At 36.9% G+C, this 25,026-nt stretch overlaps 1 protein-coding gene across 4 annotated transcripts in view; it reads right to left on the bottom strand.

Moving 5' to 3' along the window:
- The window catches only part of VPS8 (VPS8 subunit of CORVET complex), a 250,636-nt gene that overhangs the window by 54,531 nt on the left and 171,079 nt on the right, over nucleotides 1-25,026 (bottom strand). For all 4 annotated transcript variants that reach the window (XM_055307985.1, XM_055307986.1, XM_055307984.1 and 1 more), the window contains 6 exons: nucleotides 24,565-24,654; nucleotides 20,365-20,407; nucleotides 16,752-16,852; nucleotides 11,926-12,007; nucleotides 11,478-11,560; nucleotides 1,082-1,162 (listed from right to left, as the gene is read on the bottom strand). In XM_055307985.1, the coding sequence (XP_055163960.1) occupies nucleotides 1,082-1,162; nucleotides 11,478-11,560; nucleotides 11,926-12,007; nucleotides 16,752-16,852; nucleotides 20,365-20,407; nucleotides 24,565-24,654 (480 nt within the window). The remainder of the gene's footprint in view (nucleotides 1-1,081; nucleotides 1,163-11,477; nucleotides 11,561-11,925; nucleotides 12,008-16,751; nucleotides 16,853-20,364; nucleotides 20,408-24,564; nucleotides 24,655-25,026) is intronic.

Here is a 25,026-nt window from a genome sequence, read left to right as displayed (position 1 = left end):
ATTTAGATGTGCAGTTGGGCTCTTTGCTGTCAGTCCCAAAGGGGAAGACATATTGCTCATCCTCCTTGCTAGTCCTTTAATTTTATCTGTAATGCAGAATTTTTTAGGTCTAATGGTCTTACCATTATAATTCTTTCCAATCAGCTCCATCTTTTCCTACTCTTCAAAAAGTTTGCAAAAGCTTTCTGCCTTGCACTAAGCTTCCCGTCTACCAGGAATCCATGCCTGCAGGGGTGTCTGTTTCACTGGATATACTTGGCAAAACTACAGTTCTTAAACACCCTAAGAAAAGCTCTGTCACCCCCAATTTTTTTCTTCTTTTAGATTATTAAAAAAAAAAAAGAAAGCAGATACTATATCTAACATGCCTAAACAGTGCTTTTCCTAGGTGGCTTCATAGGTCACTTTGAAGTATACTAAGAATAAAAATCTGGGGGATCCCTGGGTGGCTCAGTGGTTTGGCGCCTGCCTTGGCCCAGGGCGCGATCCTGGAGTCCCAGGATCAAGTCCCGCATTGGGCTCCCGGCATGGAGCCTGCTTATCCCTCTGCCTGTGCCTCTGCCTCTCTATCATTTAAAAAAAAAAAAAATTCTGTATACCATGCTGGCTCCTATTGAGAATTAATGCTATAGGCAGTTCTGAGTTAAAGGAAAATGATTACCATTTTTGGTTAGTAGCAATTATCTGCTTCAGAATGTGTAAAAGAAAACATTTAATTTTTTTTTTTTTGTAATTTTCTACACTCATGCTGACTCTTTTCATGGGTTACATCTTTGTATTAAGTTATCTTTCCAGAAAGTTTCTCACACTTTTCATTTGGAAAGAAAGAATTTGTTACATTGCCAATGAATCAAATGAATAAAATAAGTCCAAATTTGATGCATTTCCACATTGGAATATCTGTGTGTGTGTGTGTGTGTGTGTGTGTGTGTATACACACATATTAAGGTCAAGAGATTTAAACTGTTAAAAAGCATATACTTCAATCTACCAAACTTTCATTAACTAGATAAGAATTTTTAAAGTACAGGTGCAAAGAAAAAGGATGTTAGGACAGCTTTAGAAACAGAAAGTAGCTTACTTGTTCATAATTAAAGGTATCCAACATTCCCAGAATAAGTCCCTGGATTTCTCCAAGTTTTCCTTTTCCATAAACTGGATCCTAATTAGAAAAAAATTGCAAATATTTGTAATTCTGTTTTTGGTATTTTAAAATTACTTTAATATAGAAGTTATCTGAAAAACCTGAATATTCAAATACTTTTCTACAGTCACAAAGTATTTATTCTTCTATGAACCTTTCAATGGAAATGCATATCGGTTTCCCTCTGACCACCATAAATATTTTGAAAAGATAAATAATTAAAACTTAAGTGATACAAGCCCCTTAATCTTTTTTGCAAATCTAAATAAAGTTCACCCTGGTTTTGTTTCTGCAAGAATCTTCCTCTCCTCCATATTAAACATCATCTGTTCCTCTCCATGCCTTTATTTATCTGCTACATTAAAACCAATGTTCACTTGAATATTAGAACCTGTCCAACAACCCTTTCTGTGCCCCATATCTGGCCACCTTTTGGGCCCTATCATCTAAATCACTTTAGGAGACAAGACTTCTGTTTAGGAGATTAGTTTCTGGATTCAAGGAGCAGCTTTTAGTTTTTCAAAGCTCTTTTCAATAAAGTCACTACTGACAAACAACAGATACCTAGACACCTAATCTCCCCTTCACTGCTCTTCCTTTGAGGTATGCCAAGTAACTTGTTTATTATGTATAATTTGGAAAACCCTGAGCTGTACAAAAACAAGTGATAAACTAAAGACACAAAACACTGAAATCCAGCCACACAGAAATAAACACTATCGATATTTTGGTGCACATTTTTCCAGTCTTGTTTCTGGGAAAGGAGAGAAAGTGCAAGAGAGAAAGATATATTTCTTAGTGTACAGAATTTGAGTATTTTACATGCTTTTATAACTATATTGTGAGCAGTCTCCCATATCATCAAGTATTTCCTAACAGCCATAGAGTATGAATCATATGAAAATTCCACATCATCCAACCATTCTCTCTTGTTAGACATTTAAGTTTGCTTCTCCCTTCCCAAATCCACTAGTGATCATCAAATGCTGTAAATTTTGGTCAGAATCTCTGATTCATTCATTCATTTTTTTAAAACTTTATTTATTTATTCATGAGAGACACACAGAGAGAGTCAGAGACATAGGCAGAGGGAGAAAGTAGGCTCCCTGCAAGGAGCCTGATGCAGGACTCAATCCTGGACCCTGGGATCATGACCTGAGCCAAAGGCAGATAGATGCTCAACCGCTGAGCCACCCAGGCATCCCACTCTCAAATTCTTTCTTAAGAGGAGATTTCTAGAAAGGGAATTACAGATTCAAAGGTGATTTTTATGGGTATTGATATATACTGCCAAATTGCTCTACCACAAAGTCATATTATGCAACTTTTATCTCCATCAGCACATTTGTGTGCTCATTTTACTATAACTTTGGCTACACTAAGAATTATAATTAAAACATTACTAATAACTGAGTATGTCAAGTCTATTACTTTAATGAGGTTAGTCTGACATAAACGACTCTCCCATGCCAAAAAGGGGAGCCCAACTCTACAGTGATGATGAAAATAGCTGCTACTTATATGTGCCATATCATTACATTCCTTCCAGAACATTTATAAATGAAGAAATTCAAGCTCAGCAAAGCTAAGTAAAATTCTCTAAGATCACAGAACTAGTAAGCAGATAAATTGGGACTTGAATCTAGATACTTCAGAATGTATGTTTTTTTTTTTTTTAGATTTTTTAAAAAAAGATTTATTTATTCATGAGAGACACACACAGAGAGGCAGAGACATAGGCAGAGGGAGAAGCAGGCTCCCTGTGGGGAGTAAGATGCGGGACTCGATCCCAGGAGCCTGGGATCACACCCTGAGCCAAAGGCAGAGGCTCAACCACTGAGCCACCAGGTGCCCCAAGATTTAATCATTTTAGGGGGAAAGAGTACATTCAGTGGGAAGGAGCAGAAGAGAAACCTGTGCAGACTCTCCCCCAACATGGGCTTCGATCCCACAACCTCAAGACCATGATCCAAGCCAAATTCAAGAGGTGGACACCCAATCAACTGCTACCCAGGCACACCAGAAATCATGTTTTCAATTAACATGTTATACTGGTCTCTCAAGTATAAACTAATAAACTAAATAACTAAACATAAATAACATACACTAATAAACTAATAAGCTAATGTTTGCTAGAAAATATGGATAACATTTTCTGGTTACTTTCAGGGAATGATTGCTATTTAAAATCGTGGTGCATTAGGGATGCCTGGGTGGCTCATTTGGTTAAATGTCTGCTTTAGGCTCAGGTTGTGATCCCAGGACCCTGGGATCAAGCCCCAGCATCCAGTTCCTGTCCAGCGGGGAGTCTCCTCCTCCCTCTCCTTCTGCCCCACTCCGTCCCCACTCCCCGGCTTGTACATATCCCCTCTCTCTCTCTCAAAATATTTTTTAAAAATCTTGGTGCATTAAAAGTAATTGTGAGTTCAGATGTGAAAACAAGACTTAAAAGCAGGAAAAACGTAAGGAGAGAGGTTCAGAAATATGAGAAGAAATCTTGTCTTCCTGCTCTTATACTACAGAGTCTGAGTATTTCCTTCCTTTTTCTCTCTTAGGATCTGATAATGGCTCTTGGAAGACTAGGGTGGGTGCAGTTTTTACTACATGTAGTTGGTCTAGCGCAGCATAAGATTGTCTGCCATAGATTTGTGGTCACTGATGCTGAGGTTATGCTTAAGAAAGTAAAGGAAGAGAAAAACTATGTATTTATGTACTAATTAACATGTTTACAAGTTTGGATTAAACTGTCACTTCAGAAGAAATTTTCTGTTTCACAGCTAGAGAATGTGTCACTAAGGTAAAGATACCTGTCAAACATGCGCAGATCACTTACAAAAGGCAAGACTTTAGATATCTCAGACTAATCTTTATTAGAAAAACAACTCAGACTATATATTCACCAGATAATTTTTAATTTTTTTCTGCATGAAAATAGATCCTTGTTAATGCTTCCGAACTTGCACTCAACTAAGCTTTTTGGTCAAGCTCCTAATAAATACACCTATATCTCAAAGTATCAAGGGACATGTAATACCTTATTATAAAAAAGATATTACAGTATTTTCTGTAATATGTGCATTCAGCACACTAATATAGCTGTAGCACAGAAAAGCTGTGTCATTTGTTTATGACAAGGATGGTCTGGAGAATAAAAAGGCATTTAAAAGGTTAAATTCTGAGAAAAGGAAGAAATCTTTATAGGTCATGTCTATATTTGTATCAGTACATTTCACTTTAATATGCATAATTTAAAGGCAAAATCATGAAAATTACCTCATGCTGGGACAACATATAAATTATAGAGTGCAAAAGGGAGCTCAAGGCTTCTAGCACAGCATGTACACAATCCACTAGCTTTTCAAATTACTTTCCAAAGATGTCAGTTAGATTCTTCAGCAATGAATAACTGCTGAGGCTTCTCTTCAATTTATTTGTAAACCATAAAATAAGAGCACATTTGGGTACATCACATGAACTTAGTTTTTGGAGAGCTCTTTGGAAAAAGTGTGATGACCGCTTTCCCCCCTCTTGCTTTCTGGGATCTACTGCAGCATGTATGTGGTTTTCCTTGTGATTTAAATCTTTACTAATCAAGCATTACTTTACAATACGAATCATGCCTTCAGCGAGTTAGCATATAAATCATTTGTTTGCTTTATTTTCCTCAGTTAGACAGTCACAGACAGCTTCTCAGGAGCCAAGAGTTACTTTCTGCCGTAAAGCTCAATAAAAGCAAGCTGTGAAAGGCAGAATCTGAAACATAAATACAGTTCCTTAAAAACACTCAACTCACTTATCATCTACCGCTTACGGAAGCGGCCTGCACAATTCAGGTGCCTGGCATCGGTCTGAATAGACATTTGGAGGTCAAGATGATCTCTGAGAACCTCCTACCTGAGAACATCTCCCTCGGAAAAACAGTAGCTATCTGAGCAGCAAGGGCTCGTCTAAGGAACTGTTACTTCCTCTCTTCTCTCCAGGGGACTTGATAAAGGCAGATCTAAAATACGCCAGGGCGGATGTTAGGTACAGAAGGCCTAAAATGTGGAGTTAGAACAGCTAGGGTCATGTTCCAGCTATGGTCACTTAATAACTGAGTAAACTAAGGTAAGGTATTTAACATGAGTAGCACTTTCCCCATGAGCAACACGGGAATCTCACTACTTTCCCAGATTAATGCACATAGAGGTCAAAGGAGATAAAGAACACAAAAGTGCTTTATGAACTGCTGAGGACTACTGCTGAAGTGATTGAACCAACTAAGATTTATTGAGTATGTACTTTGTTCTATGTACACTGTGCTGCAACTCAGGAAATAATCTAGAAAATATTCTAGTGGAGAACACTTAAAAGTGGACTGAAAATTGGGACTGATGAAAACATAATGATAAGGGGCAAGATTAAATAAAAAAACACAGAAAACCCTCAAAACCTAAGAACATTAAAAACCCCTGGTTAGAGTACTTGATAACTTAGATGTAACGGACAACTTGAAAGACACAATCTACCAAAACTCACACAAGGAGAAATAGATAATAAACAGGCCCAGGTCTCTTAACCAAACTAAATCCATAAACATTAACACTTCAAAATAAAAGGCACTAGGCCCATACAGTTTCACTGGTTTATTCTATCAAATATTCAGGAAGAAATTACACCAATATTCTACAATCTGTTTCAGAAAATAGGAGCAGAGGGAATACTTCCTAATTCATTTGATGAGGCCAGCATAAAACCAGACAAAGACAATTTCAATCAAAATGCTGGTGAGTTCCTTTGTGGATACAGACAAAATGATTCTACAGTTTATATGGAAAGAAAAAGACCCAAAATTGCTAACACAATACTGAAGGACAAGGTCAAAGGACTGATACTACCTGATTTTCCGATTTACTATGAAGCTACAATAATCAAAATAATCTGGTACTGGCAAAAGATTAAACAAACAGATCACTGGAAAAGAACAGAGCACTTAGAAATAAATTCACATAAATAAGTCAACTGAGCAAAGGCTATTCAATGAAGAAAGGGATAGTCTTTTCAACAAATGGTGCTGGAACAACTGGACATCACATGTAGAAAAATGACTCTAGACACTAATCTTACATCTTTCATAAAAATTAACTCAAAATGGATCACAGACCTAAAATGTAAAATGCAGAACTAGAAAACTTCTAGAATATGGAAAAAAAATCTAGGTGACTTTGGGTCTGATGATGAGTTTTTAGATATAACACTAAATAAGTACACAATCCATGAAAAAAAAAAACCCTCATTAAAATTAAAAAAAAACCTTCTGCTTTATGAAAAGACACTATTGAGAGAATGAACTGGGAGAAATATGTGGAATACGTATCTGACAAAAAGCATGTATAAATATATACAAAGAACTCTTAAAACAATTAAAAAAAAAACCCAAACAATCCAACTAATGAGAATACACAGTTGGCAAATGAGTATGTGAAAAGATGTTCAATGTCACTGTTCATTAGGGAACTGCACATTAAAACGAGACCACTACACACCTATTAGAACGGTTAAAATCCAAAACACTGGATTTATGGACACTTACTTTATAACCCAGAGTATGGTTTATCTTGGTAAACATTCCATGTACAACTTGAGAAGAATGTGTATTCTGCTGTTATAAGTGATATGTCAATGTCAACGAGGTCAAAGTGGTTAAAATTGGGAGAAACGTTTATTTTTATTCCTCTTTTTTCTCTGGCTGCTTTTAAGCTTTTCTGTTAATCACTGCTTTTGAACAATTATGATAAGCCTTGTAGCTTTCCTCATATTGCTTAGGTTTGGGATTACTGATCTGTGTGCTAATAATTCTCAATAAATCTGAAAAATATTCAGCCAATAATTCAAGTATTTTTTTTTTCTGACTCCCGTTTTCAGGATTCCAAGGACACATATTTTGGGCCACATGAAATTGTCCCAGAGCTCACAGATTTTTTTTTTCCCTAATTTACTTTTCTCTGTTTGATTTTGAGTAGTCTGTATTGCTGTCTTCAAATTCACTGATCTTTTTTTCTGTTTTGTGTCCTTGTGTGCTAATTCTAATATCCAATATCATATGTGGGTTTCATTTTCCAACTTCTTTGAATACGTTGTGATTTCTGATTCAATGTCCTATAATGACTATAAATTTTATACTGTTGGGACCTGGATATTTTTGTATTCCTAAAAGTATTCTTAATCTTTGTTCTGGGATGTAGTTAAATTACTTGCAAAGTCTGATCCTTTTAGGTCTTGCTATTAAGATTTTCAAGGCATGACTGGAGTTATGTGTAGCCTAGGGTTATTTCCCACTATTGAGTACTTCTAAGTATTCTACCCAATGTTCTGTCCTTTTAGTCCTGCTGTTGGCCCTGTGTGAGCACCAGTACTATTCCCTCTGATCCTTTCAGGTGGTTCTTTCCTTGGCCTACATAGGTTCCTCAGATCATGCACTTATACTTGAAAGGGGGGCCCTTCTGTACATCTCCAGAGTTCTCTTGCCTGCTACTTGCCTGCAAACTCTGGCCACCTCAGGCTCTTGATTCTCAGGTTCCATCTCCTTAAAGCAATGAATATGCTGGAAACTGGCTGGGATCCCCCTTCCGGCACTACTGCCTAGAAAGTCTCTCAAGATGTTAAGCTGTGGCAAACATAGGGCGTATTTTGTCTGTTTCTTATCTCTCAGGTATCACTGATCTTTTGCCTATATACAGTTTTTAAAAAACTATTTCATATACTTTGTCCAGTTTTTTCATTGTTTCAAACAAGGATATAAATCTGGTTTCTGTTACTCCACCTTGGTCAAAAGGGGAATCAAGTCCTCCACCTGTGACTTTTATTCACTCTAACAATATTTAGTCCTACTATATGCCAAGTGCCTCTAGGCTAGGTGATGGTGATAGGGTACTAGCAAAGTATAGTCTTATTCCAAAGATCCTTCTGTTCTAACGGTAAATAAAAATCGTTAAATAGATCTGATTCTTAGATATTTCCAAGAACTCCACTTTTAGCCTTCTGCTTTTCTAACTCATTTCTTCCTAAAGTTCACAGTTTCAAGAACTGAACTACCACTTCTGTGTTGACAACTTCTCAGTCTATGTCTCCACTTTTACCTCTTCCCATAAAGTCCAGTCTCATTATTTTCCAACTGCTCATTGTTAGTCACATGAAACATGAGTTCTTCTTGTATTCCCTCACCTCTAAACGTCAAGTCAAGTGGATTCTATTAATTAATTTCTAAATCCATCTTCTCCTAGCCATTCTATGCAACTTAATTTACAAGCTTTGAATACCTCTTACATTCTGGGTATTTCTAGGCCTTTCATTCTTGATCCCTTCCAACTTATTCTGTATAACATATAGGCTGAATGATCTTTCTAAAGAGAAACATCATTCCATTATTCCTCCGCTTAAAAGCCTTTGATGAGATTCTACTAATTTTAAAATTAAATCCAAAGTCCTACCTTATGGTTCACAAAGCAATTAAGAACATAGTCCCTGCCAGTCTCTCAAATTTCAGCTCCGTGACTCACCTTTATTCTTGTCCTATGTTCCAAGCATACTTAACACTTGCAACTCCTCCAAATGTACCATGTTTTACCTCACATTCTTTGTATATATAGTTCACTCTGCTTAGAATAGTCCTATCTCGTTTTTTTTTTCCCCCTGATTCCTATAAGCTATTTAAGATTCAGTTCAGACATTTCCTCCTCCAGGAAATCTTCCCAAATTCCCCAGTCTGTTTCAGAGAGATACTTTTATTGTTACTCCTTTGACTAGATAGATTCAGAAGCCCAACTCATTCTAACTTATTTAAAAAACATAACTATTGTAAAGATACTGGGCTGTTTCAAAGATCCAAGCAAAGGAATACAAGTGAGCCTTAAGAACTATAATGAGGGACTCAAATGCCATCAGGGTTTCTATGTTATCTTCTTTTCGTGTCTTGAATCCTCTCATGGTGTCTTCTCTTCTTCATGCATCTTGTCTGTTCTTCTCTTTGAGTGTCTGCTTTACTCTTCCCTTCCTCTCTGTAATTTTACTTATTATTTTTTACTATTTTAGCCCACTTGGTAGGAAAGTAGTCACTGTCAGCTGCTGAACTTTGTACTTTATATACACAGAGACCCAAAAAGAGACTCATTTGTCTTTTTCAAGTCCAGTTCTAAAATTTCCTGACTGGCCCTGCTTAGGCCAGTTGGTCATCCTGAGTTGATCTAGTGCAGTCAGGGTCCTGCTGTTGTAATTGCACGGACTGAAAATGTAGGGATGAAGTTGCAATCACCCTTTGTGAGGTCACAGCAGATAATCCTTCAGATGGCCACTATTACTTGCTTAGAGCCCAAAGAATAGTTACAATAGAACATTTTCTGTCTCTTAGAAGAGCTCTTTTAGGACAAGAGCTAAGCCTTTCATCTACCAGGAAACAACCAAACAAGATAATTTATAATTAATAAACTAGTTAATTCCTCAAAAGACCAGGCACTGAAACAACTGTAAAGCTTATATGATAGAATAGGAAAGAGCATAAATCAGGAGGCGAGAGACTTTGGTGGTAGCCCAGGTTCTGCCGCTAATGGCAGGCCAAGTACTAACTTTTCTACACTTCAGTTTCTTTCTTCATCAATAGAAATTTCTATAGTAGCCCTGCCTACCTGAAAAGATTGTTGTGAGCTTCAAATGAGATACTGTGAAAGCACCTTGAAAAAAATAAAAATCTCTATACAAATGTAAGGTAGAGTCATTATTACAGTAAACACAAATGTGCAGATACGGAATTTAAGAAATAGCATACCCTCCTGACTAGTGGGAGTAAAAGTGGAAGGTACCTTTTCTACCACTAAAGGTAGAAAATGATAAGAATATAATTAAAATGAATGCCAAAAAAATTAAAAAATAAAATGAATGCAAATATAACTCAAAATAAGATGAAGATTTTCTAATATCAAAAGCCTTCAAGTCAGGAGCCTTGAAAAACAAAATTTTTAAAAATCGCATGCTTTTGCCAACAGAAAAGTTGATTTTTGTTTATTATAGTTTATGTATCCAAGTGTGGTTAAAGCTCCACATAAAGCAAAACACATACGCTGAGAGAAGCCACTTTTGACTTTAAGATTTCATTTTTTCTAATTTACTTGATAAATTATTTTTGCCTTAAGGAGATACTACTTCACATATAATTAAAAACTATGACTAATATATTCTAAAATGGATATAAAATAAGTTGTCTATATCAAAGAATTTTCCAACACATGAGAAGGATCAATTGTAGTAATACATGTGAAGATACATAAACTGTGAGGAGAGCCTACATAAGCAGCAGTCTGTATCAGTGAAGGAAGGCCTAGACGCTTAATACAATGCAAGTAGAGCTTGGTGAGTTTTTTTTTTTTTAACTTTATTTATTCATAGAGACACACACAGAGAGAGAGGCAGAGACAGAGGCAGAGGGAGAAGCGGGCTCCACGCAGAGAGCCCGACATGGGACTCGATCCAGGGTCTCCAGGATCACGCCCTGGGCTGCAGGCGGCGCTAAACCACTGCGCCACCGGGGCTACCTGAGCTTGGTGAGTCTTAAAGAGAACTGCCAGGGACATTTTTGATGGGAGAAAAATCATTTGAGAATTATAAAGATCAATGGCATCAAGATCAATGTTTTGTTTTGGTGTGTGTGTCTATGCTGCATACAGTGAAGGAAGACAAAATGCATTCTAAGGTAATTCCTGCTGTTTCCCCAGGAATGGTCACAGGTTTTTCAAAAAATATATCATAGGGTATTTTTAGTGTTCTTTTGATGATGTTGGGAATGTTTAGGCCTTTTGCTGAAGAAAACAGGATGAAATGTTATTTCCTACCAAGGCTTTGAACGCAAAATTGGGTAGAATTTAGAATGGGGATGAGCCTTGGACATGAAAAAAACTTTTTACAATGAGTTAGAAAACCTAAGTTACAACCAATGATTAGGAAATGCCTATCTTAATTTGTAGGTTATCTCTTTTTTACTCTAAGAATCACAATTAGTTGGAAATAAATGGTGATTCCTTCCAGTTGGCACATAGAGAGCTCTATATATCTGACTCTCAAGATCACAGTGGACATGTGAAGGCTGCACACCCTCACTGAAGGTTGCCAGTGTGCGCCAGGCAAACAAACACTCATGCTGCACCAGGAAAGGTTCAAGTATGATGGTCATAAGTTATATATTAAGCAATGTCCAAAATCATCTGCATTACTCTCGAGACCCATTTAACATTAGCTTAATTTGTTAAACATAACTAAAATATTATTTGAAACTGATCAACATTGAATTTTTTCCCCTTTAACTCACCTGTAAGATTCTTTGCAAGATTGATGGAAGAGCAATAAATGCTGCCATGCTGTTTAGAACTTGCATGGTCAAAGATTTCAGAGCTGTTATAATAATAAAATATTAATATTAATGTTAGTTTAAAATAAGAGCTTTTGGGTTTTCCTACAAGTGAGTAGAAAATAGTGGATTTATATAGCTTCCTAGAAGCTTAGCTAACTAGGGCCAGTTGGATGTTTTAAAGTTAACTGCTGATAAGTAACAGCAAAGCTACTATTATTATTCAAGACAAATGACAGATCTGGTGCCATGGAAAGCACTGCACATAAAAGATGAGGTTAACACTGTACCATGATCTCATTAAGAAAAAAACAGTAAGAATATGATACCAGGAAAAAGTATCATAATGATAATTCTTAGCAGATAAAAATTGGTGATGGTATAGGTGGACTCTGATAAAATTAATTACCTTCAGGGTGTAGATGAGGCGCAGCTGAACCAGACAGCTTCTGAGGAGCCATCATTGCCTCCAATAATGGAAACCAGAGCGCCTACAAGGTCAGAGGAAACCAAAGCATTCTATTATTTTTAAGATTAACATCAGAATAGTGTTTTACAGGTTGAGATGTACCTCTCACATACATTTACTTGTAAACATTTTAAAGAGAAAAGACAGAACACTTGACTAGGAAAAGATAGTAAGAAGCAACAGCCACAGCTAAAACAGTTATCTTGACCATGCACCTTGGGAAAATAAAGAAACAGGTTACGTAAGTCTAGACCTTGGGGAACTAAAATCTTCTGTGTCTCAGGAAAAGGCATGTTCAAGGAGACAGAGCAGGGCCTCCAGTCAGATTCTTATATACTGTGCTATACATGCATCACTGAGCAAGTCTAAATAAATAATCCTATGTACTGCGGGAGAAAAACAGAGAACTACCCCCCTCCACTAGTTTACCACTTTCTCTTTCTCTTCAGTCATGTCAAGCAAGAGAAATGAATAAAGGCTACCCAAAGTTTTCCCCTGTCAAGCATTATTTTGTATTCCCTTAGTCATCACAGACCAAGAGGCAGAAATTAATATTATTTCAATTAACATTTCCAACCACAATAGGCGATAAATTAATATATTTATTTATTCCTATTATGTTGGGTCCTGAATTAAATGATTTACACACTTTCTCATTTTTTTAAAATTTATTTATGAGACAGAGAGACACAGAGAGAGAGAGAAGGGCAGAGACACAGGCAGAGAGAGAAGGAGGCTCCATGCAGGGAGCCTGATGTGGGACTCGATCCAGGGACTCAGGGATCATGACCTGAGCCAAAGGCAAATGCCCAACCCCTGAGCTACCCAGGAGTCCCCACTTTCTCATTTCAATCTCATAACGGCCTCATACAATAACCATAATCCTCATTTGAGATAAGAAACTAAGGTTTAGAAAAGTTAATTTGCCAAAGATCACACTGCCAGTAAACTAGTACTCTGACTCTAAATTTTGTGCTCTTCCTTTTATTGGGGGAGTTGGTGGGTAAATCTTTAAAATCAAACTAATACATGTTTAAAATTTCAAACATGGTTTCTTGTTGGACAATAAGCTATTCCTGCAAACATATGGGAGTCATGAAGAAAGGTCAGAGCAGAGCTAGAGTGGTTATTTACAGAAAAGGGCATGTTCTGTACTCCACTACCTAACCCTGTACAAGTCCTATGGCAGTGGAGATATGAGAGGCCCCTTAAGATAGGCTGTGGGTCCAGCAACTTTTCCACTAGGTTATCTCCCAACTGAAGAGCTCTACTAAGAAGCCTTTATCTGCTCCCATTTAAGGTTTGGTAAAGCCAAGATTTTATACTGATAACTTCTGATATATTTCTTCAAGTTCTCAAGATACTGGCAATTTTTTCTTTTATGGAAATTTTAATTTATTTTATTCAGTACTTATGAACTTTTAGTCTTGTATTTTATTCTTAGATAGCTTTACTTAGCTTACCTTTTAGTCTCCTAACTTTAACTTGTTTTTATAACATCATTGATTTGTGTATTTTAATTGTGTAATTTTACTTATACTTTTTTGTTTTTATATTACGTTTAGAAATTTGATTTTTAAATTTTCTTATTTAATCCAGACAGTTTAGAAGAATTACCTTTGTAAAGATTAACTGTTTCTTGACTCTAAGTGGCAGACTATGGGAAGCATGGTTGTAGAGGTAACAGTCATGGGATATGTCATACTCTACACAGAGGAATTATTCTTCTTTAATTAAATCTCCACATGAACCATGCCTTGAGAGCAACACAACTAAACCCAAATTCCTTGCTCATGTTATGTAATAAACAGCTTTCTTTTCAGGGAATTATATGTATAACAAAGTCAAACCCTTTGTTATACCGAACCACTGTACCTTAGGGCAGCCCCATAAACAGATACACAAAGGTAGGACAGGTAAAGATTCACAGATTCACAAAGATTCACAGGTAGAGATCCTTGAGAAAGGATTAACAGCCCAATTGCCTGCAATCTGCTTTAAGTAAATACTCATAACGTTAAATCTTGCCCTGACATCTTATGGAAAGAGATATTATAAACAGTCCATTGTCAGTCTTTCAAATACGTCAAATCTTCTAGTTAGTTGAGTGTGGCAACAGATCGTTTTCACCCTCTCCAAAACAAAACGAAAACAAAGCAAAGAGAATTAAGATAAACAACCATTAAAATCCCCCAAGCTTAATGGTTGGTAGTCTATAAAAATCAGTCCAGCATTTTTCACACAAGACAGTATTTACATACAATTTATATTAAAATAGTGTTATTACAAAACTTGTTCAGAAATGAAGCAGAAACCAGTTGTTGGAGGGTGAGGCCACAAAGAGAGTGGTGTGTGTATATGTGTGTGTCTCTCTAAGACAGGGAGAGACAGACTTCTCTTATTAGCAGCCAGTGAATGGTGTACTAATAGCTACAGAGAAGTGAAAATTTCAAAGGATAGGAAGAAGTCTAACATCTAATATTTTTATTAAAACAAATTCCAAATGAGACAAAAAAAATAAATTTTCCTTTTACCACATCAAAAGAAGCATTGTTCCTGTCTCTGATTAAGAGATACAGAGTTCAAAAATAGTCAGAATATTCCCTAGAGTTCTGGAGGCATGGATTTTTATAACTAACTCTACCATTAATGCATTTGAATCTGGACATATTTCAGCTTATGTGAACCTAAACAGCCCCACTAATAAAACATAATTATCCTTTTTCCTTAAAATTTCCATGAGAAGATAGAAGAGTATCAAATAGACATTGGAGAGGAGATGGAAGAATTGAAAAGTGAAAAAGACTTAGAATTAAATATGCATGAACACAGCTTAAAGAATTCTACTCTTTTATGTTTATCAAAATATAACCACGTCCAAATATAGCTAGTCAACCAAAAGATAAATGAAAATAAAAACATAGGAATGGAAAAATCATGGTGCAAAAGGACTGCTGAAAAGCCATAATTCATTTTCAAAAGATTAAACAATTTATGGGAGTTGTGGACCCTGAAAAGAATGTACATGTTATTAGCCTTGATGAAGTAAAATAAAAAAATTACTTAAAACTAAGAAGGACAGAAAAGACAGGTTGGAGCCAGCATGAGTTCACACAAAGTTCTTTACTGGCTTGGGAATGCAGATATTATAAAAATTGAAATGTAATTATAAACAAATAATTCCAATCTATTATAGGTATTAAGATTCTTTTTTAAGCTGTAGTGAAAATCTATTAAGAGATAGTATGGTCAAGAAATATTCATTTGAAATTCAGAAAGCTTCCTGAGTTTGAATACTATATTTGTAAAAGCAAACATTATCCGATCCAACTTTTCTAAAATTATGTCAACTTAGGCAGATAACTGGTCACCAAACGATGGTCACCAAATGATAATGATGGTGATTTCTGGGGGACAGGATTTTACAAAGTAAATTGTAAAAACATATTTTTCTGGGTAACCTTCTGTATTGCAGGGTTTTTATTTTTATTTTTTTAATATTTATTTATTCATGAGAGAGAGAGAGAGAGAGAGAGAGAGAGAGAGAGGCAGAGACATAGGCAGAGGGAGAAGCAGGCTCCATGCAGGGAGCCCAATGTGGGACTCAATCTTGGGTCTCCAGGATCACACCCTGGGCTGAAGGCAGCGCTAAAACACTGAGCCACCTGGGCTCCCCTATTGCAGGGCTTTTAAAAATAATGAGTATATCACACACAAAAATTTTTTTAATAAAGAAAAAAATTCTACATCTATTATGTAAATGTGCTTGTTGTACACAATTTATTTTCTAAAGGGTTTTCAAAATTTATGGCCTTAAAAAAATCCTTGACAAAAACGTAAAGTAGAAATTTACCCAACTCAAAAAAACCAAACTTTATTATTTTCATTGTAATGTGTATGACTAAAAATATACCAAAAATTTGCCTCACTTCCCATTTCAGAAACTCAGGAAGAGAAAGGGGCTAGGTGGTGCCAAGTGAGAGGCTGCAGCCTGGAGGGGCAAGAGTTCTGATGCCATATCACGCTGCAGCTTTACTTGTGAAAACTGCAGCAGAACGTGGCTGTCAAATCACATCTCGCCCCCTTAGTTTCTGCCTCACTGCTTTAACTCCCACCTGTACCAGGTGCTCAGCCATACCTCCCTCAGTTTTGTGCTCTTCCTTTTGGCAGTCTGGAAATCTGTTACAGCACTGGTTCCAACCTTGGCTGTATAGTGAAAGCCTATGGGAAGCTTTAATGCTGGGTACCAACCCAGAGACTTTCATTGTTCTGGGGTGCAGCCTGAGTGCTGGGATTGTCTCAAAGCTCCCCAAGTGACTGTAATGTGCAGCCAGGGTTGAGAAACTACATCACAGCCTTCTTTGACCTCTTCTAGTTTTCTCTGTATCCCCTGAGGGTTTCCCTCCAGCTCCTCACACTCATTTTCCTCCAGAGAGGATAGAAGAGATGATAAATGACGACACATTCACAGAATCACTACACAGAATACACAAAATCTCAGTCCAGAGGGAACAAGGACATCTAGTATTCATGCGCTTAAATTCTGCAGCACAGCCAGATCTAGGAACATAAAGTCTTTTGTCAGAACAAAGAGGACTGGCACTCCTCACAATAACTTTAGGAGGCTTATACTCCTGGGAGCACTAAACAGTGATTAAAATTCAGCTGAATTAAGCTCAGGTGGCTGAAAGGGCAGCAGAAATAGGATTAACTCCTAATTTCAGATCAGAACAGACTTTTATATGCCTAAGGAGTCATTCTCCTACCTCTCGTTGCTGCTGGTTCAAATTATGTGAATTTCTCTGGCAAAGGGCAATTGTCTCTACCATGGTATCTTCAACATCCTTCAGTGAGAGATCTTTGGATTCTGTAGATTCAGAAAAATTATTAATAACACTTAAGGATATATTACTGATAATCCTTAGAGCTTCTGTAAAAAATTAAACTATTTTTTCTTTACATGATAGAAAACTAGGGCTATATAATAATCTTCCATAAGCATGATACCAGTGCTTAGCTTACAAACAGATAATTTTGTGCAACAGGAGTTCCCATGTAAATGCCCGACATTGACAGGACATATAAAGCACATCATAGGTCACATTTTAATATCCTTTAGCCATGGAACAGCCTTGATCATCTGTTTGCGGGTTAGTTAGCAGAAAGATTACCTTTCACCTTTCTTACTCTATCATTTCTTCTTCCTTCTATTTCTTAGAGAGATGTAAGTATTCCTCCAAGATACTATCTTAGGCCCCTCCTTTTTATTTTTCAAAAACTTCAGTTCCTCTTTTGATTTCAACTCCAGGTCGTCACTAATAACTTCTGAATATACACCTGCAGCCCTTATTCCTTTCATAATCTGTAGGGTGAACTTCCCACAGACTCAAAGCTCTCAGATCTTCCATCTCTACATGGAGGTCCTGCAGGGACCTTGAGCTCATATGCACAACACCCAACCCATTTCTGTCACTTTAAATCTGCTCCTCCCCCTTCCTAAATTAATGAAATTGTCATCTCTAGGTCAGTTTGTAAATCTTCATCATCCCTGATGCTCCCTTCCCCCCAACCCCACAGGTCCAAATAAATTGCCACTTCTGTTGATTCTACTTCCAGGCCCTCACATGCCTTTACCCTGTGGTGCTCTTCACCTCGTGTGTACTACAAAAACAACCTCTTAATTAAACTTCTGACTTCTAAAACCTGCCTCTCTCATTCTTTTCTACACTGTCACAAGACAAGTCAGTCCCATCCAGAAAAACCATTAAAGGCTTCAAATTTTTAAAAATAGAACATAAGTAAACCTCTGACCCTAAGTAAACATTGTAACCATCTGGCACATCTCACCCTTTATGCTCTAATACAACTGCACTCTCAGCCTGAGGTTCCTGGCCAGGCACTGTCATATTCATGTTCTCCTCAGCCTAGACTCCTCTTCCTTGCTTTTCCTTCTTTTTAAAGTTGTTTTTTTTTTTAATTTTTATTTATTTATGATAGTCACAGACGAGAGAGACGAGAGAGAGAGAGAGAGAGAGAGAGAGAGGCAGAGACATAGGCAGAGGGAGAAGCAGGCTCCATGCACCAGGAGCCCGACGTGGGATTTGATCCCGGGTCTCCAGGATCGCGCCCTGGGCCAAAGGCAGGCGCTAAACCGCTGCGCCACCCAGGGATCCCTTCCTTGCTTTTCCTATCAAACTCTTATTTGTCATTCCAGTCTTACTCCAAATGTCACATCTTCCACAAAGTATCTTTGATTCATCAGTTACAAATCATTCCCTAATTTTTCACAACCTTTTGCCATTCTCACTGTATCTTTTTTTGAATACTTGATTCTTCCAGCATCCAAAATTTTTATTTACATATCTGTCTCTTTCACAAGACTATAGCTCTTTGGGTAAGGGCTGTGTTTTAGCTATCTGTGTATAATCCACACTGGCATAGTGTCTTGCAATTAGCAAATCCTCCAAAATTATCAGCCACACAAGAAAATTAAATATGAAAGTAAATAGTGGACATGAAACTATTACTGAGAAATTTATCTTCAAAGATATTTAAATTAAAAGAACTGGCTTCTCTACACTATCACTTGCAAAACACTATAGTGATTCTGGGGAAACATTCTTCTTTTCCCCCTAATCTCTCATGTAATATCTGTAAAAATTATTCTAACAACAAGAAAAATATCATAAATGCAATAAATCTAACAAACTGACTAAATAGAGGCTGACAATCAAAAATCATAATTAAATGTTTAGCTGAACTAAACATGGAAAGGTCAACCAACTGTTTACCGAGGTTCCAAAAAGATGCCATATAATACAAAATGATCCAGATACAACACAGACCCTATCACCTAGGACCTAACTATAGAAAACTCAGATAAGTAAGTAATTTATAGAAAATTAGGGTAAAAGAGTTTAAGGAAATGTGTGGGTCAAGGGTATCTAAGAAATGTGCTGATATGTTAAAGAAGTAGGACAATCTAAAATCACCTATCAAGTGAACTTTGCTAGAGCTACTTTGAAAATTTCAGTAATGTGAAAAAAAATCATCCTATTGAAAAAGTGGGCAAAGGACTTGAATAAACACTTCTCCAAAGAAGATACACAAATAACCAATGATACTCTACAGTACTAGTCAATAGGAAAATGCATTTCAAAACCACAATAAGTTACCCCTTCACACCCAGGAGGATGGCTACTATCAAGAAAACAGAAAAGAACAAGTGTTGGTGAGGGCTTAGACAAACTGGAATCCTTATGCACTGCTGATAGGAACATACAATGATATGGTCATTATAGGAAAAAGTGTAACAGCTGCTCAGAAATTAAAAAGAGAATTACTATTTAATATAGCAATAACACTTCTGGGGATATGCCCTGAAGACATGAAGGCAGGGTCTCAGGAAGCTACTTGTACAGGCATGCTCACAGCAGTATTCTTCATGATGGTCAAAAGCAACCAAAGTGTACACTGACAGACAAAAGGATACAAAATGTGGTACATGCATAAAATGAAATTTTATTTAGCCCTTTTAAAAAGGAATGAAATTCTGACACATGCTACAACATGGAGAAATTGTGAAGACATTGTGCTAGGCCAGCAAGCCAAATAGCAAAGGGCAAATGTAGGATGATTCCAGTTACATAAGGCACCTCATCAAACTCAGAGAAGTTGGAGAAGAGAACGGAAGGTGCCAGGGATGGACTGGGGGCAGGGAAGGGGAGTAATTGTCTCACAGGCACAAAATTTCAGTCTGGGAAGTTGAAAAACTTCTGGAGAAGAATAGTGGGGATAGTTGCACAACAGTGTCAGTGTACTTAATGCCACTGAACTGTACACTTAACAAATGGTTAAAATGGTAAATTTTGTGTTATATATATTTTACAATTTAAAAAATGAATATTTTCTAAAATATCAAGGAAAATAATGGGATTTTTTATCTGTCTGTGACAAGGCCATCTAAGATTCTACACTGTCAAGTTATACTGCTTTGTGCTAAAAATTATATAAATTTATTAGAGAAACACTGGCTATTACTGATTAGAAACTGATTTGCTATTGCTTAGTATGTTCTAGTAATTTTTAGGACATTAGTTATATACTTTATATATAACCAAAAACTGGCACAGAAAAAGAAAAATCAGTATCACTGAAAAGTGCCTACTTTTCTATACCTTGAACTCCACTGACAACTGTCATCAAAACCACAATGGTTTACATGATTTCCTATTATGAGCTCTTGAAAATCAGCTGAAACTGGAATCAGTGTTAAAGTATTTGTAATTATTATTTAACAAAAACAGTTTGTTAGACAATATCTTTTAAAACACAGAGTCCATGGGAAGAAATAATTATAAATTATACTCAAGAACTTACTTTCATCTTGATGTGTTATTTCTTGAAGTTTGCTCTGTAGCCTCTAGGAGGTAAAAAAAAAAAATGCAGGCGGTAAAAAGAACACTGTTATCTAATCCACAAATATTTGAACTAACATATTTTAAAGGAAAAACCTGAAGAAACAACAGGGTTAAGAAAAATGGTCTCTTACTGTCATTCAGAAGAGAATTCTTGCCTATATATAAAGCATAGCTAGCAGTATTGGACCCAAATATCAAGGGTCACTTATCCTGCCTCATTTCTGCTTCTGTTGTACCATCATACAGTCATCAGTGACATTTTCTAGGCACAGTGATAAGGAGTAGGATTTATCCAGACTTTGAGTAAACGAGTAAAATTCACATAGGGCTATGAGAAAAAGGAGTGAGTGGGAATAAAAGAATATATGTCTGTCTTCAGAGCACAGGGCACAGCCCGTATGTGACAGCTCTATGTAATTGGCAGGGTCCACTGCTCTACCAAATACTAGATCCTTAGAAGGCCTTAACTGATTTTCCAAAGGCTGCTGCTGCTTTTTTTTTTTTTTAATTTGTGTTAGAGAGACAGAGAGAGAGCATGTGGGTACCAGCAGAAGGAGAGGAAGAAAGAGAAACTCAGGCAGACTTCCTGCTGAGCGAGAAGCCCCATGTGGGACTTGATCCCACAGCCCTGGGATCATGACCCAAGCCAAAAACAAGTTGGATGCTTAACTGAATGTACTACCCAGGCGCCCCTCAAAGGCTGCTTCTTCTTCTTCTTTTTTTTTTTTTTAAGATTTTATTTATTATTTATTCGTGAGAGAGACACACACACACACAGAGAGAGGAGAGAGAGAGAGAGAGAGAGAGATTGAGAGGCAGAGACACAGGCAGAGGGAGAAGCAGGCTCCATGCAGGGAGCCGGACACGAGACTCGATCCCGAGTCTCCAGGATCACACCCTGGGCTGAAGGCAGCACTAAACCGCTGAGCCACCCGGGCTGCCCTCAAAGGCTTCTTAATATACACTGAGGCTGACCTTAATATATCCCTTCTACTCCAAATATGCTTCTCTTCTTGAGGTCCGTTATAAGCTAATAAAGTAAAGCTAAAAATCATACAACTTTCATTAACCATTCCCTCTTATTCCTTCCATACCATATTCAAATTTTGATCAATAGTTTTCAAATCTAATCCTCTCCCCATTCTACCACCACCACTACCCCCAGCACAAGCCTCATGGATTCATATTTGTACTACACAGCCTTGCAAGTACTCTATGCTTCCTCCCCAAATTTTACCTCCCCCTTCTTTGTAGGGTACTCCCATCCTCCTACAGTTACCAGAGCAGTCTTTATGAAATAACATCATGTCAGTTCTTTTGTTTAAAAACCTTTAGTTGATCCTGTGTAACAACAAATTGTGCTAACTCTTTACAGTGTCCTATAAAATCTTCCCAAATGTGGACCAGCCTTTGCTTCTAGCCTGGCCTGTCTATACATTGATAGTGGAGCCCTAACAAAGCTGCTAGCTTCTCTCCTAGCAGTTCATATTTCTTTGTATTCCCATGCCTTTGTAAATGATGGTCTTATTCCCTGCAAGGGTATCCTGCCTCTCTTTCCCCCATCCATGCCAGGAATACTTCTATTTATCCTTTAAGAATAGACTCATAGTACCTTCAATAAATAAAGTGCAAGTAAAAAAGAGATGTAGAGGTAATTTATACATTAAAAGAGGTTGAGAGGGGATCCCTGGGTGGCTCAGCAGTTTAGCTCCTGCCTTCAGCCCAGGGCATGATCCTAGAAACCCGGGATTGAGTCCCATGTCAGGCTCCCTGCATGGAGCCTGCTTCTCTCTCTGCCTGTGTCTCTCATGAATAAATAAATAAAATCTTAAAAAAAAAAAAAAAAGAGGTTGAGAGCCTATGCAAAGTCTCTGTAGAATATTCTTCCTGGCCTGTTTTGTGATTACATAGCTAGAAAAAAAAAACTAGAAGCCAATATGGAACTTTAAAAAAAATATATAAATAGGATTTCTCTAATCCTTAAGATGACAATATTTAAAATCACTGAGATAATTCTTCACACCCATTAAAATGGCAACTATCAAGAAAATGAGTGGGAAAAATTAGAGAGGGTGACAAAACATGAGAGACTCCTAACTCTGGGAAACGAACAAGGGATAGTGGAAGGGAAGGTGGGCGGGGGGATGGGGTGACTGGGTAACAGGTACTGAGGGGGGCACTTGATCAGATGAGCACTGGGTGTTATACTATATGTTGGCAAATCAAATGCCAATAAATAAATAAATTAATTAATTACATTAAGAGAAAAGAAAATAGACAATAACAAGTGTTGGAGAAGATGTAGAGAAATTAAAACCCTGTGCACTGATGATGAGAATGTAAAATGATGCAGCCGCTATAGAAAATAGTATAGCAGTTCTTAAAAATTAAAAATAGTATTATCATTTAGTCCAGTAATTTTATTCTGGTTATATGCTCAGAAGAAATGAAAGCAGGGTCTTGAAAAGATATTTGTACACCCATGTTCACAGCTGTATTATTCACAATGGTCAAAGTATGGAAGCAATCCAAGTACCCATCAGTGGATGAATGAATAAACAAACTGTGGCATATACATTAAATGGAGTATCATTGGGATGCTTGGGTGGCTCAGTGTTGAGTGTCTGCTTTTGGTTCAGGTCATGATAGTGGGGTCCTGGGATCAAGTCCTGTATCAGGCTCACTGCTAGGAGCCTGCTTCTCTCTCTCTCTCTCTCTCTCTCTCTCTCTCTGTCTCTCATAAATAAATAAAATTAAAAAAAAAAAAAAAAAAAAAGGAGGGCAGCCCGGGTGGCTCAGCAGTTTAACGCCGCCTTGGGTCCAGGGCCTGATCCTGGAGACCGGGGATCGAGTCCCACATCAGGTTCCCTGAACGGAGCCTGCTTCTCCCTCTGCCTGTGTCTGCGCCTTCTCTCTCTCATGAATATATAAATAAAATCTTTAAAAAAAAAAAAAAAGGAGTATCATTCAGCCTTAAAGCAATGAAATTCTGGCATATGCCACAACAAAACTTAAAGACTTTATGATAAATATACTGTGTGATTCCACATATATGAGGTAATCACATTCAAAGGGTCAGAAAGAATGGTGGTTGCTAGACGATGGGGGGAGGGAGATGAGGGGGTTATTATTTAATGGGTACAGAGTTTCAGTTTGGGAAGCTGAAAAAGTTCTGGAGATGGACAGTGGTGATGACTACACAACAATGTGAATATACTTAGTGCCAACAAAATGGTAAAATTTTTGTTATATACATTTTATAACAATTTAAAAAGTAGATAAAAATTTTTGTGAAAAATGGGTAGAACGAACACCAATTGTTGGTGAGAATGTGTACCAACTAAAACTCTTATTCATTATTGGAAGGGACGTAAAATAGAATAACCACTTTGGAAAGAGGTCTGATAATTTCTTACAAAACAAAATCTATTCCTATCTTATGACCCAACAATTCTACTCTTTGGTATTAACTTCAGAAAAATGAAAACATTTGTGTACAAGAGTAGATCATGGTAGATTCTTAATAGCCAAAAACTAGAAATAGTCCAGGTATCAATCATCAAGAGAATGGATAAACTATAATATATTCATACACTTAAGTATTACTCAGCAATAAAAGAAACAAAGTCCTGATACATCTCAAAAGTATCATGCTGAAAGAATTATACAAGAGTACCACTAGAGGACTCCATTAATATGAGGGCATAAAATAGGTAAAATGAATGGACAGTGAAAAAAATCAGAGAAGTGGTTATGTGTGGGAGTACAGAAGTGGATACCGAATGTGAAGGAGCATGAGGAACTTCTTTTGGTGAAGGTAATGTTCTCTGTCTTGTTAGAGACTCGGGACATAGGTGCATGCATCTGTCAAAACTCAGCACATGACACACTTGTGCACTTTACTGAATGTAAATTTCACTTTAAAAAAAAACATGAAAAAGAAATGTTGAGTTTTGGTCAATGAGTAAACTCTAGTGATGATAAAAATATTCAGTGGTAAAATTTAGTACTGCCAAAACCTACTCTGACACACAAGAAATTAAAGACAGATGAAAACTTACACAATGTCGTATATCAATTATATCTCAATAAAAAAAGATGAGTTGATGAATAGAGAGCTGGAAAGAAACATGACAAAGCAAATATAGTAAAATATTACCTTTAGCATTATTAAGAAGGCACCATGAATATCTCCTTTTTTTTCTAATAGATAGGCAGTGACTTCATGAAGTTGATACTTTTGGGTAATCTAGGAAAGAAGAAAAGATAAAGATTTTTGTTCACAAATCTTGTTTGTGGATCCTATTTAAGGCCGAAAACTACATGACAAGAAATAAATCAACACCTCAATAGTACACTACTGTCTAGTATAATAGGAAATTTTTTACTTTCTAGTCTTATAAGTGGCCCATCTTGATGCTCAATTTAGCAGTTCTAACCAAACCATGTTTATTCACTTTTTTCTTCACTAATTTAAAATTGTCATTTACATGCTTGAGTATATCCCACTGGAGAAAAGGTAATATGTACACATATATAGGAATAATATAAATCAGAAAATATTTAGAACAAAATGGCAATGAAATACAAAATATCAACTTGTGAGATCTTAATAAACATC

This window comes from Nyctereutes procyonoides, unplaced genomic scaffold (genome assembly GCF_905146905.1).
Source record: "Nyctereutes procyonoides isolate TBG_1078 unplaced genomic scaffold, NYPRO_anot_genome, whole genome shotgun sequence".
Taxonomy (NCBI): Eukaryota; Metazoa; Chordata; class Mammalia; order Carnivora; family Canidae; genus Nyctereutes; species Nyctereutes procyonoides.
Note: the sequence above shows the minus strand (reverse complement) of the source record. Positions and strands in the feature narration are given on the sequence as shown.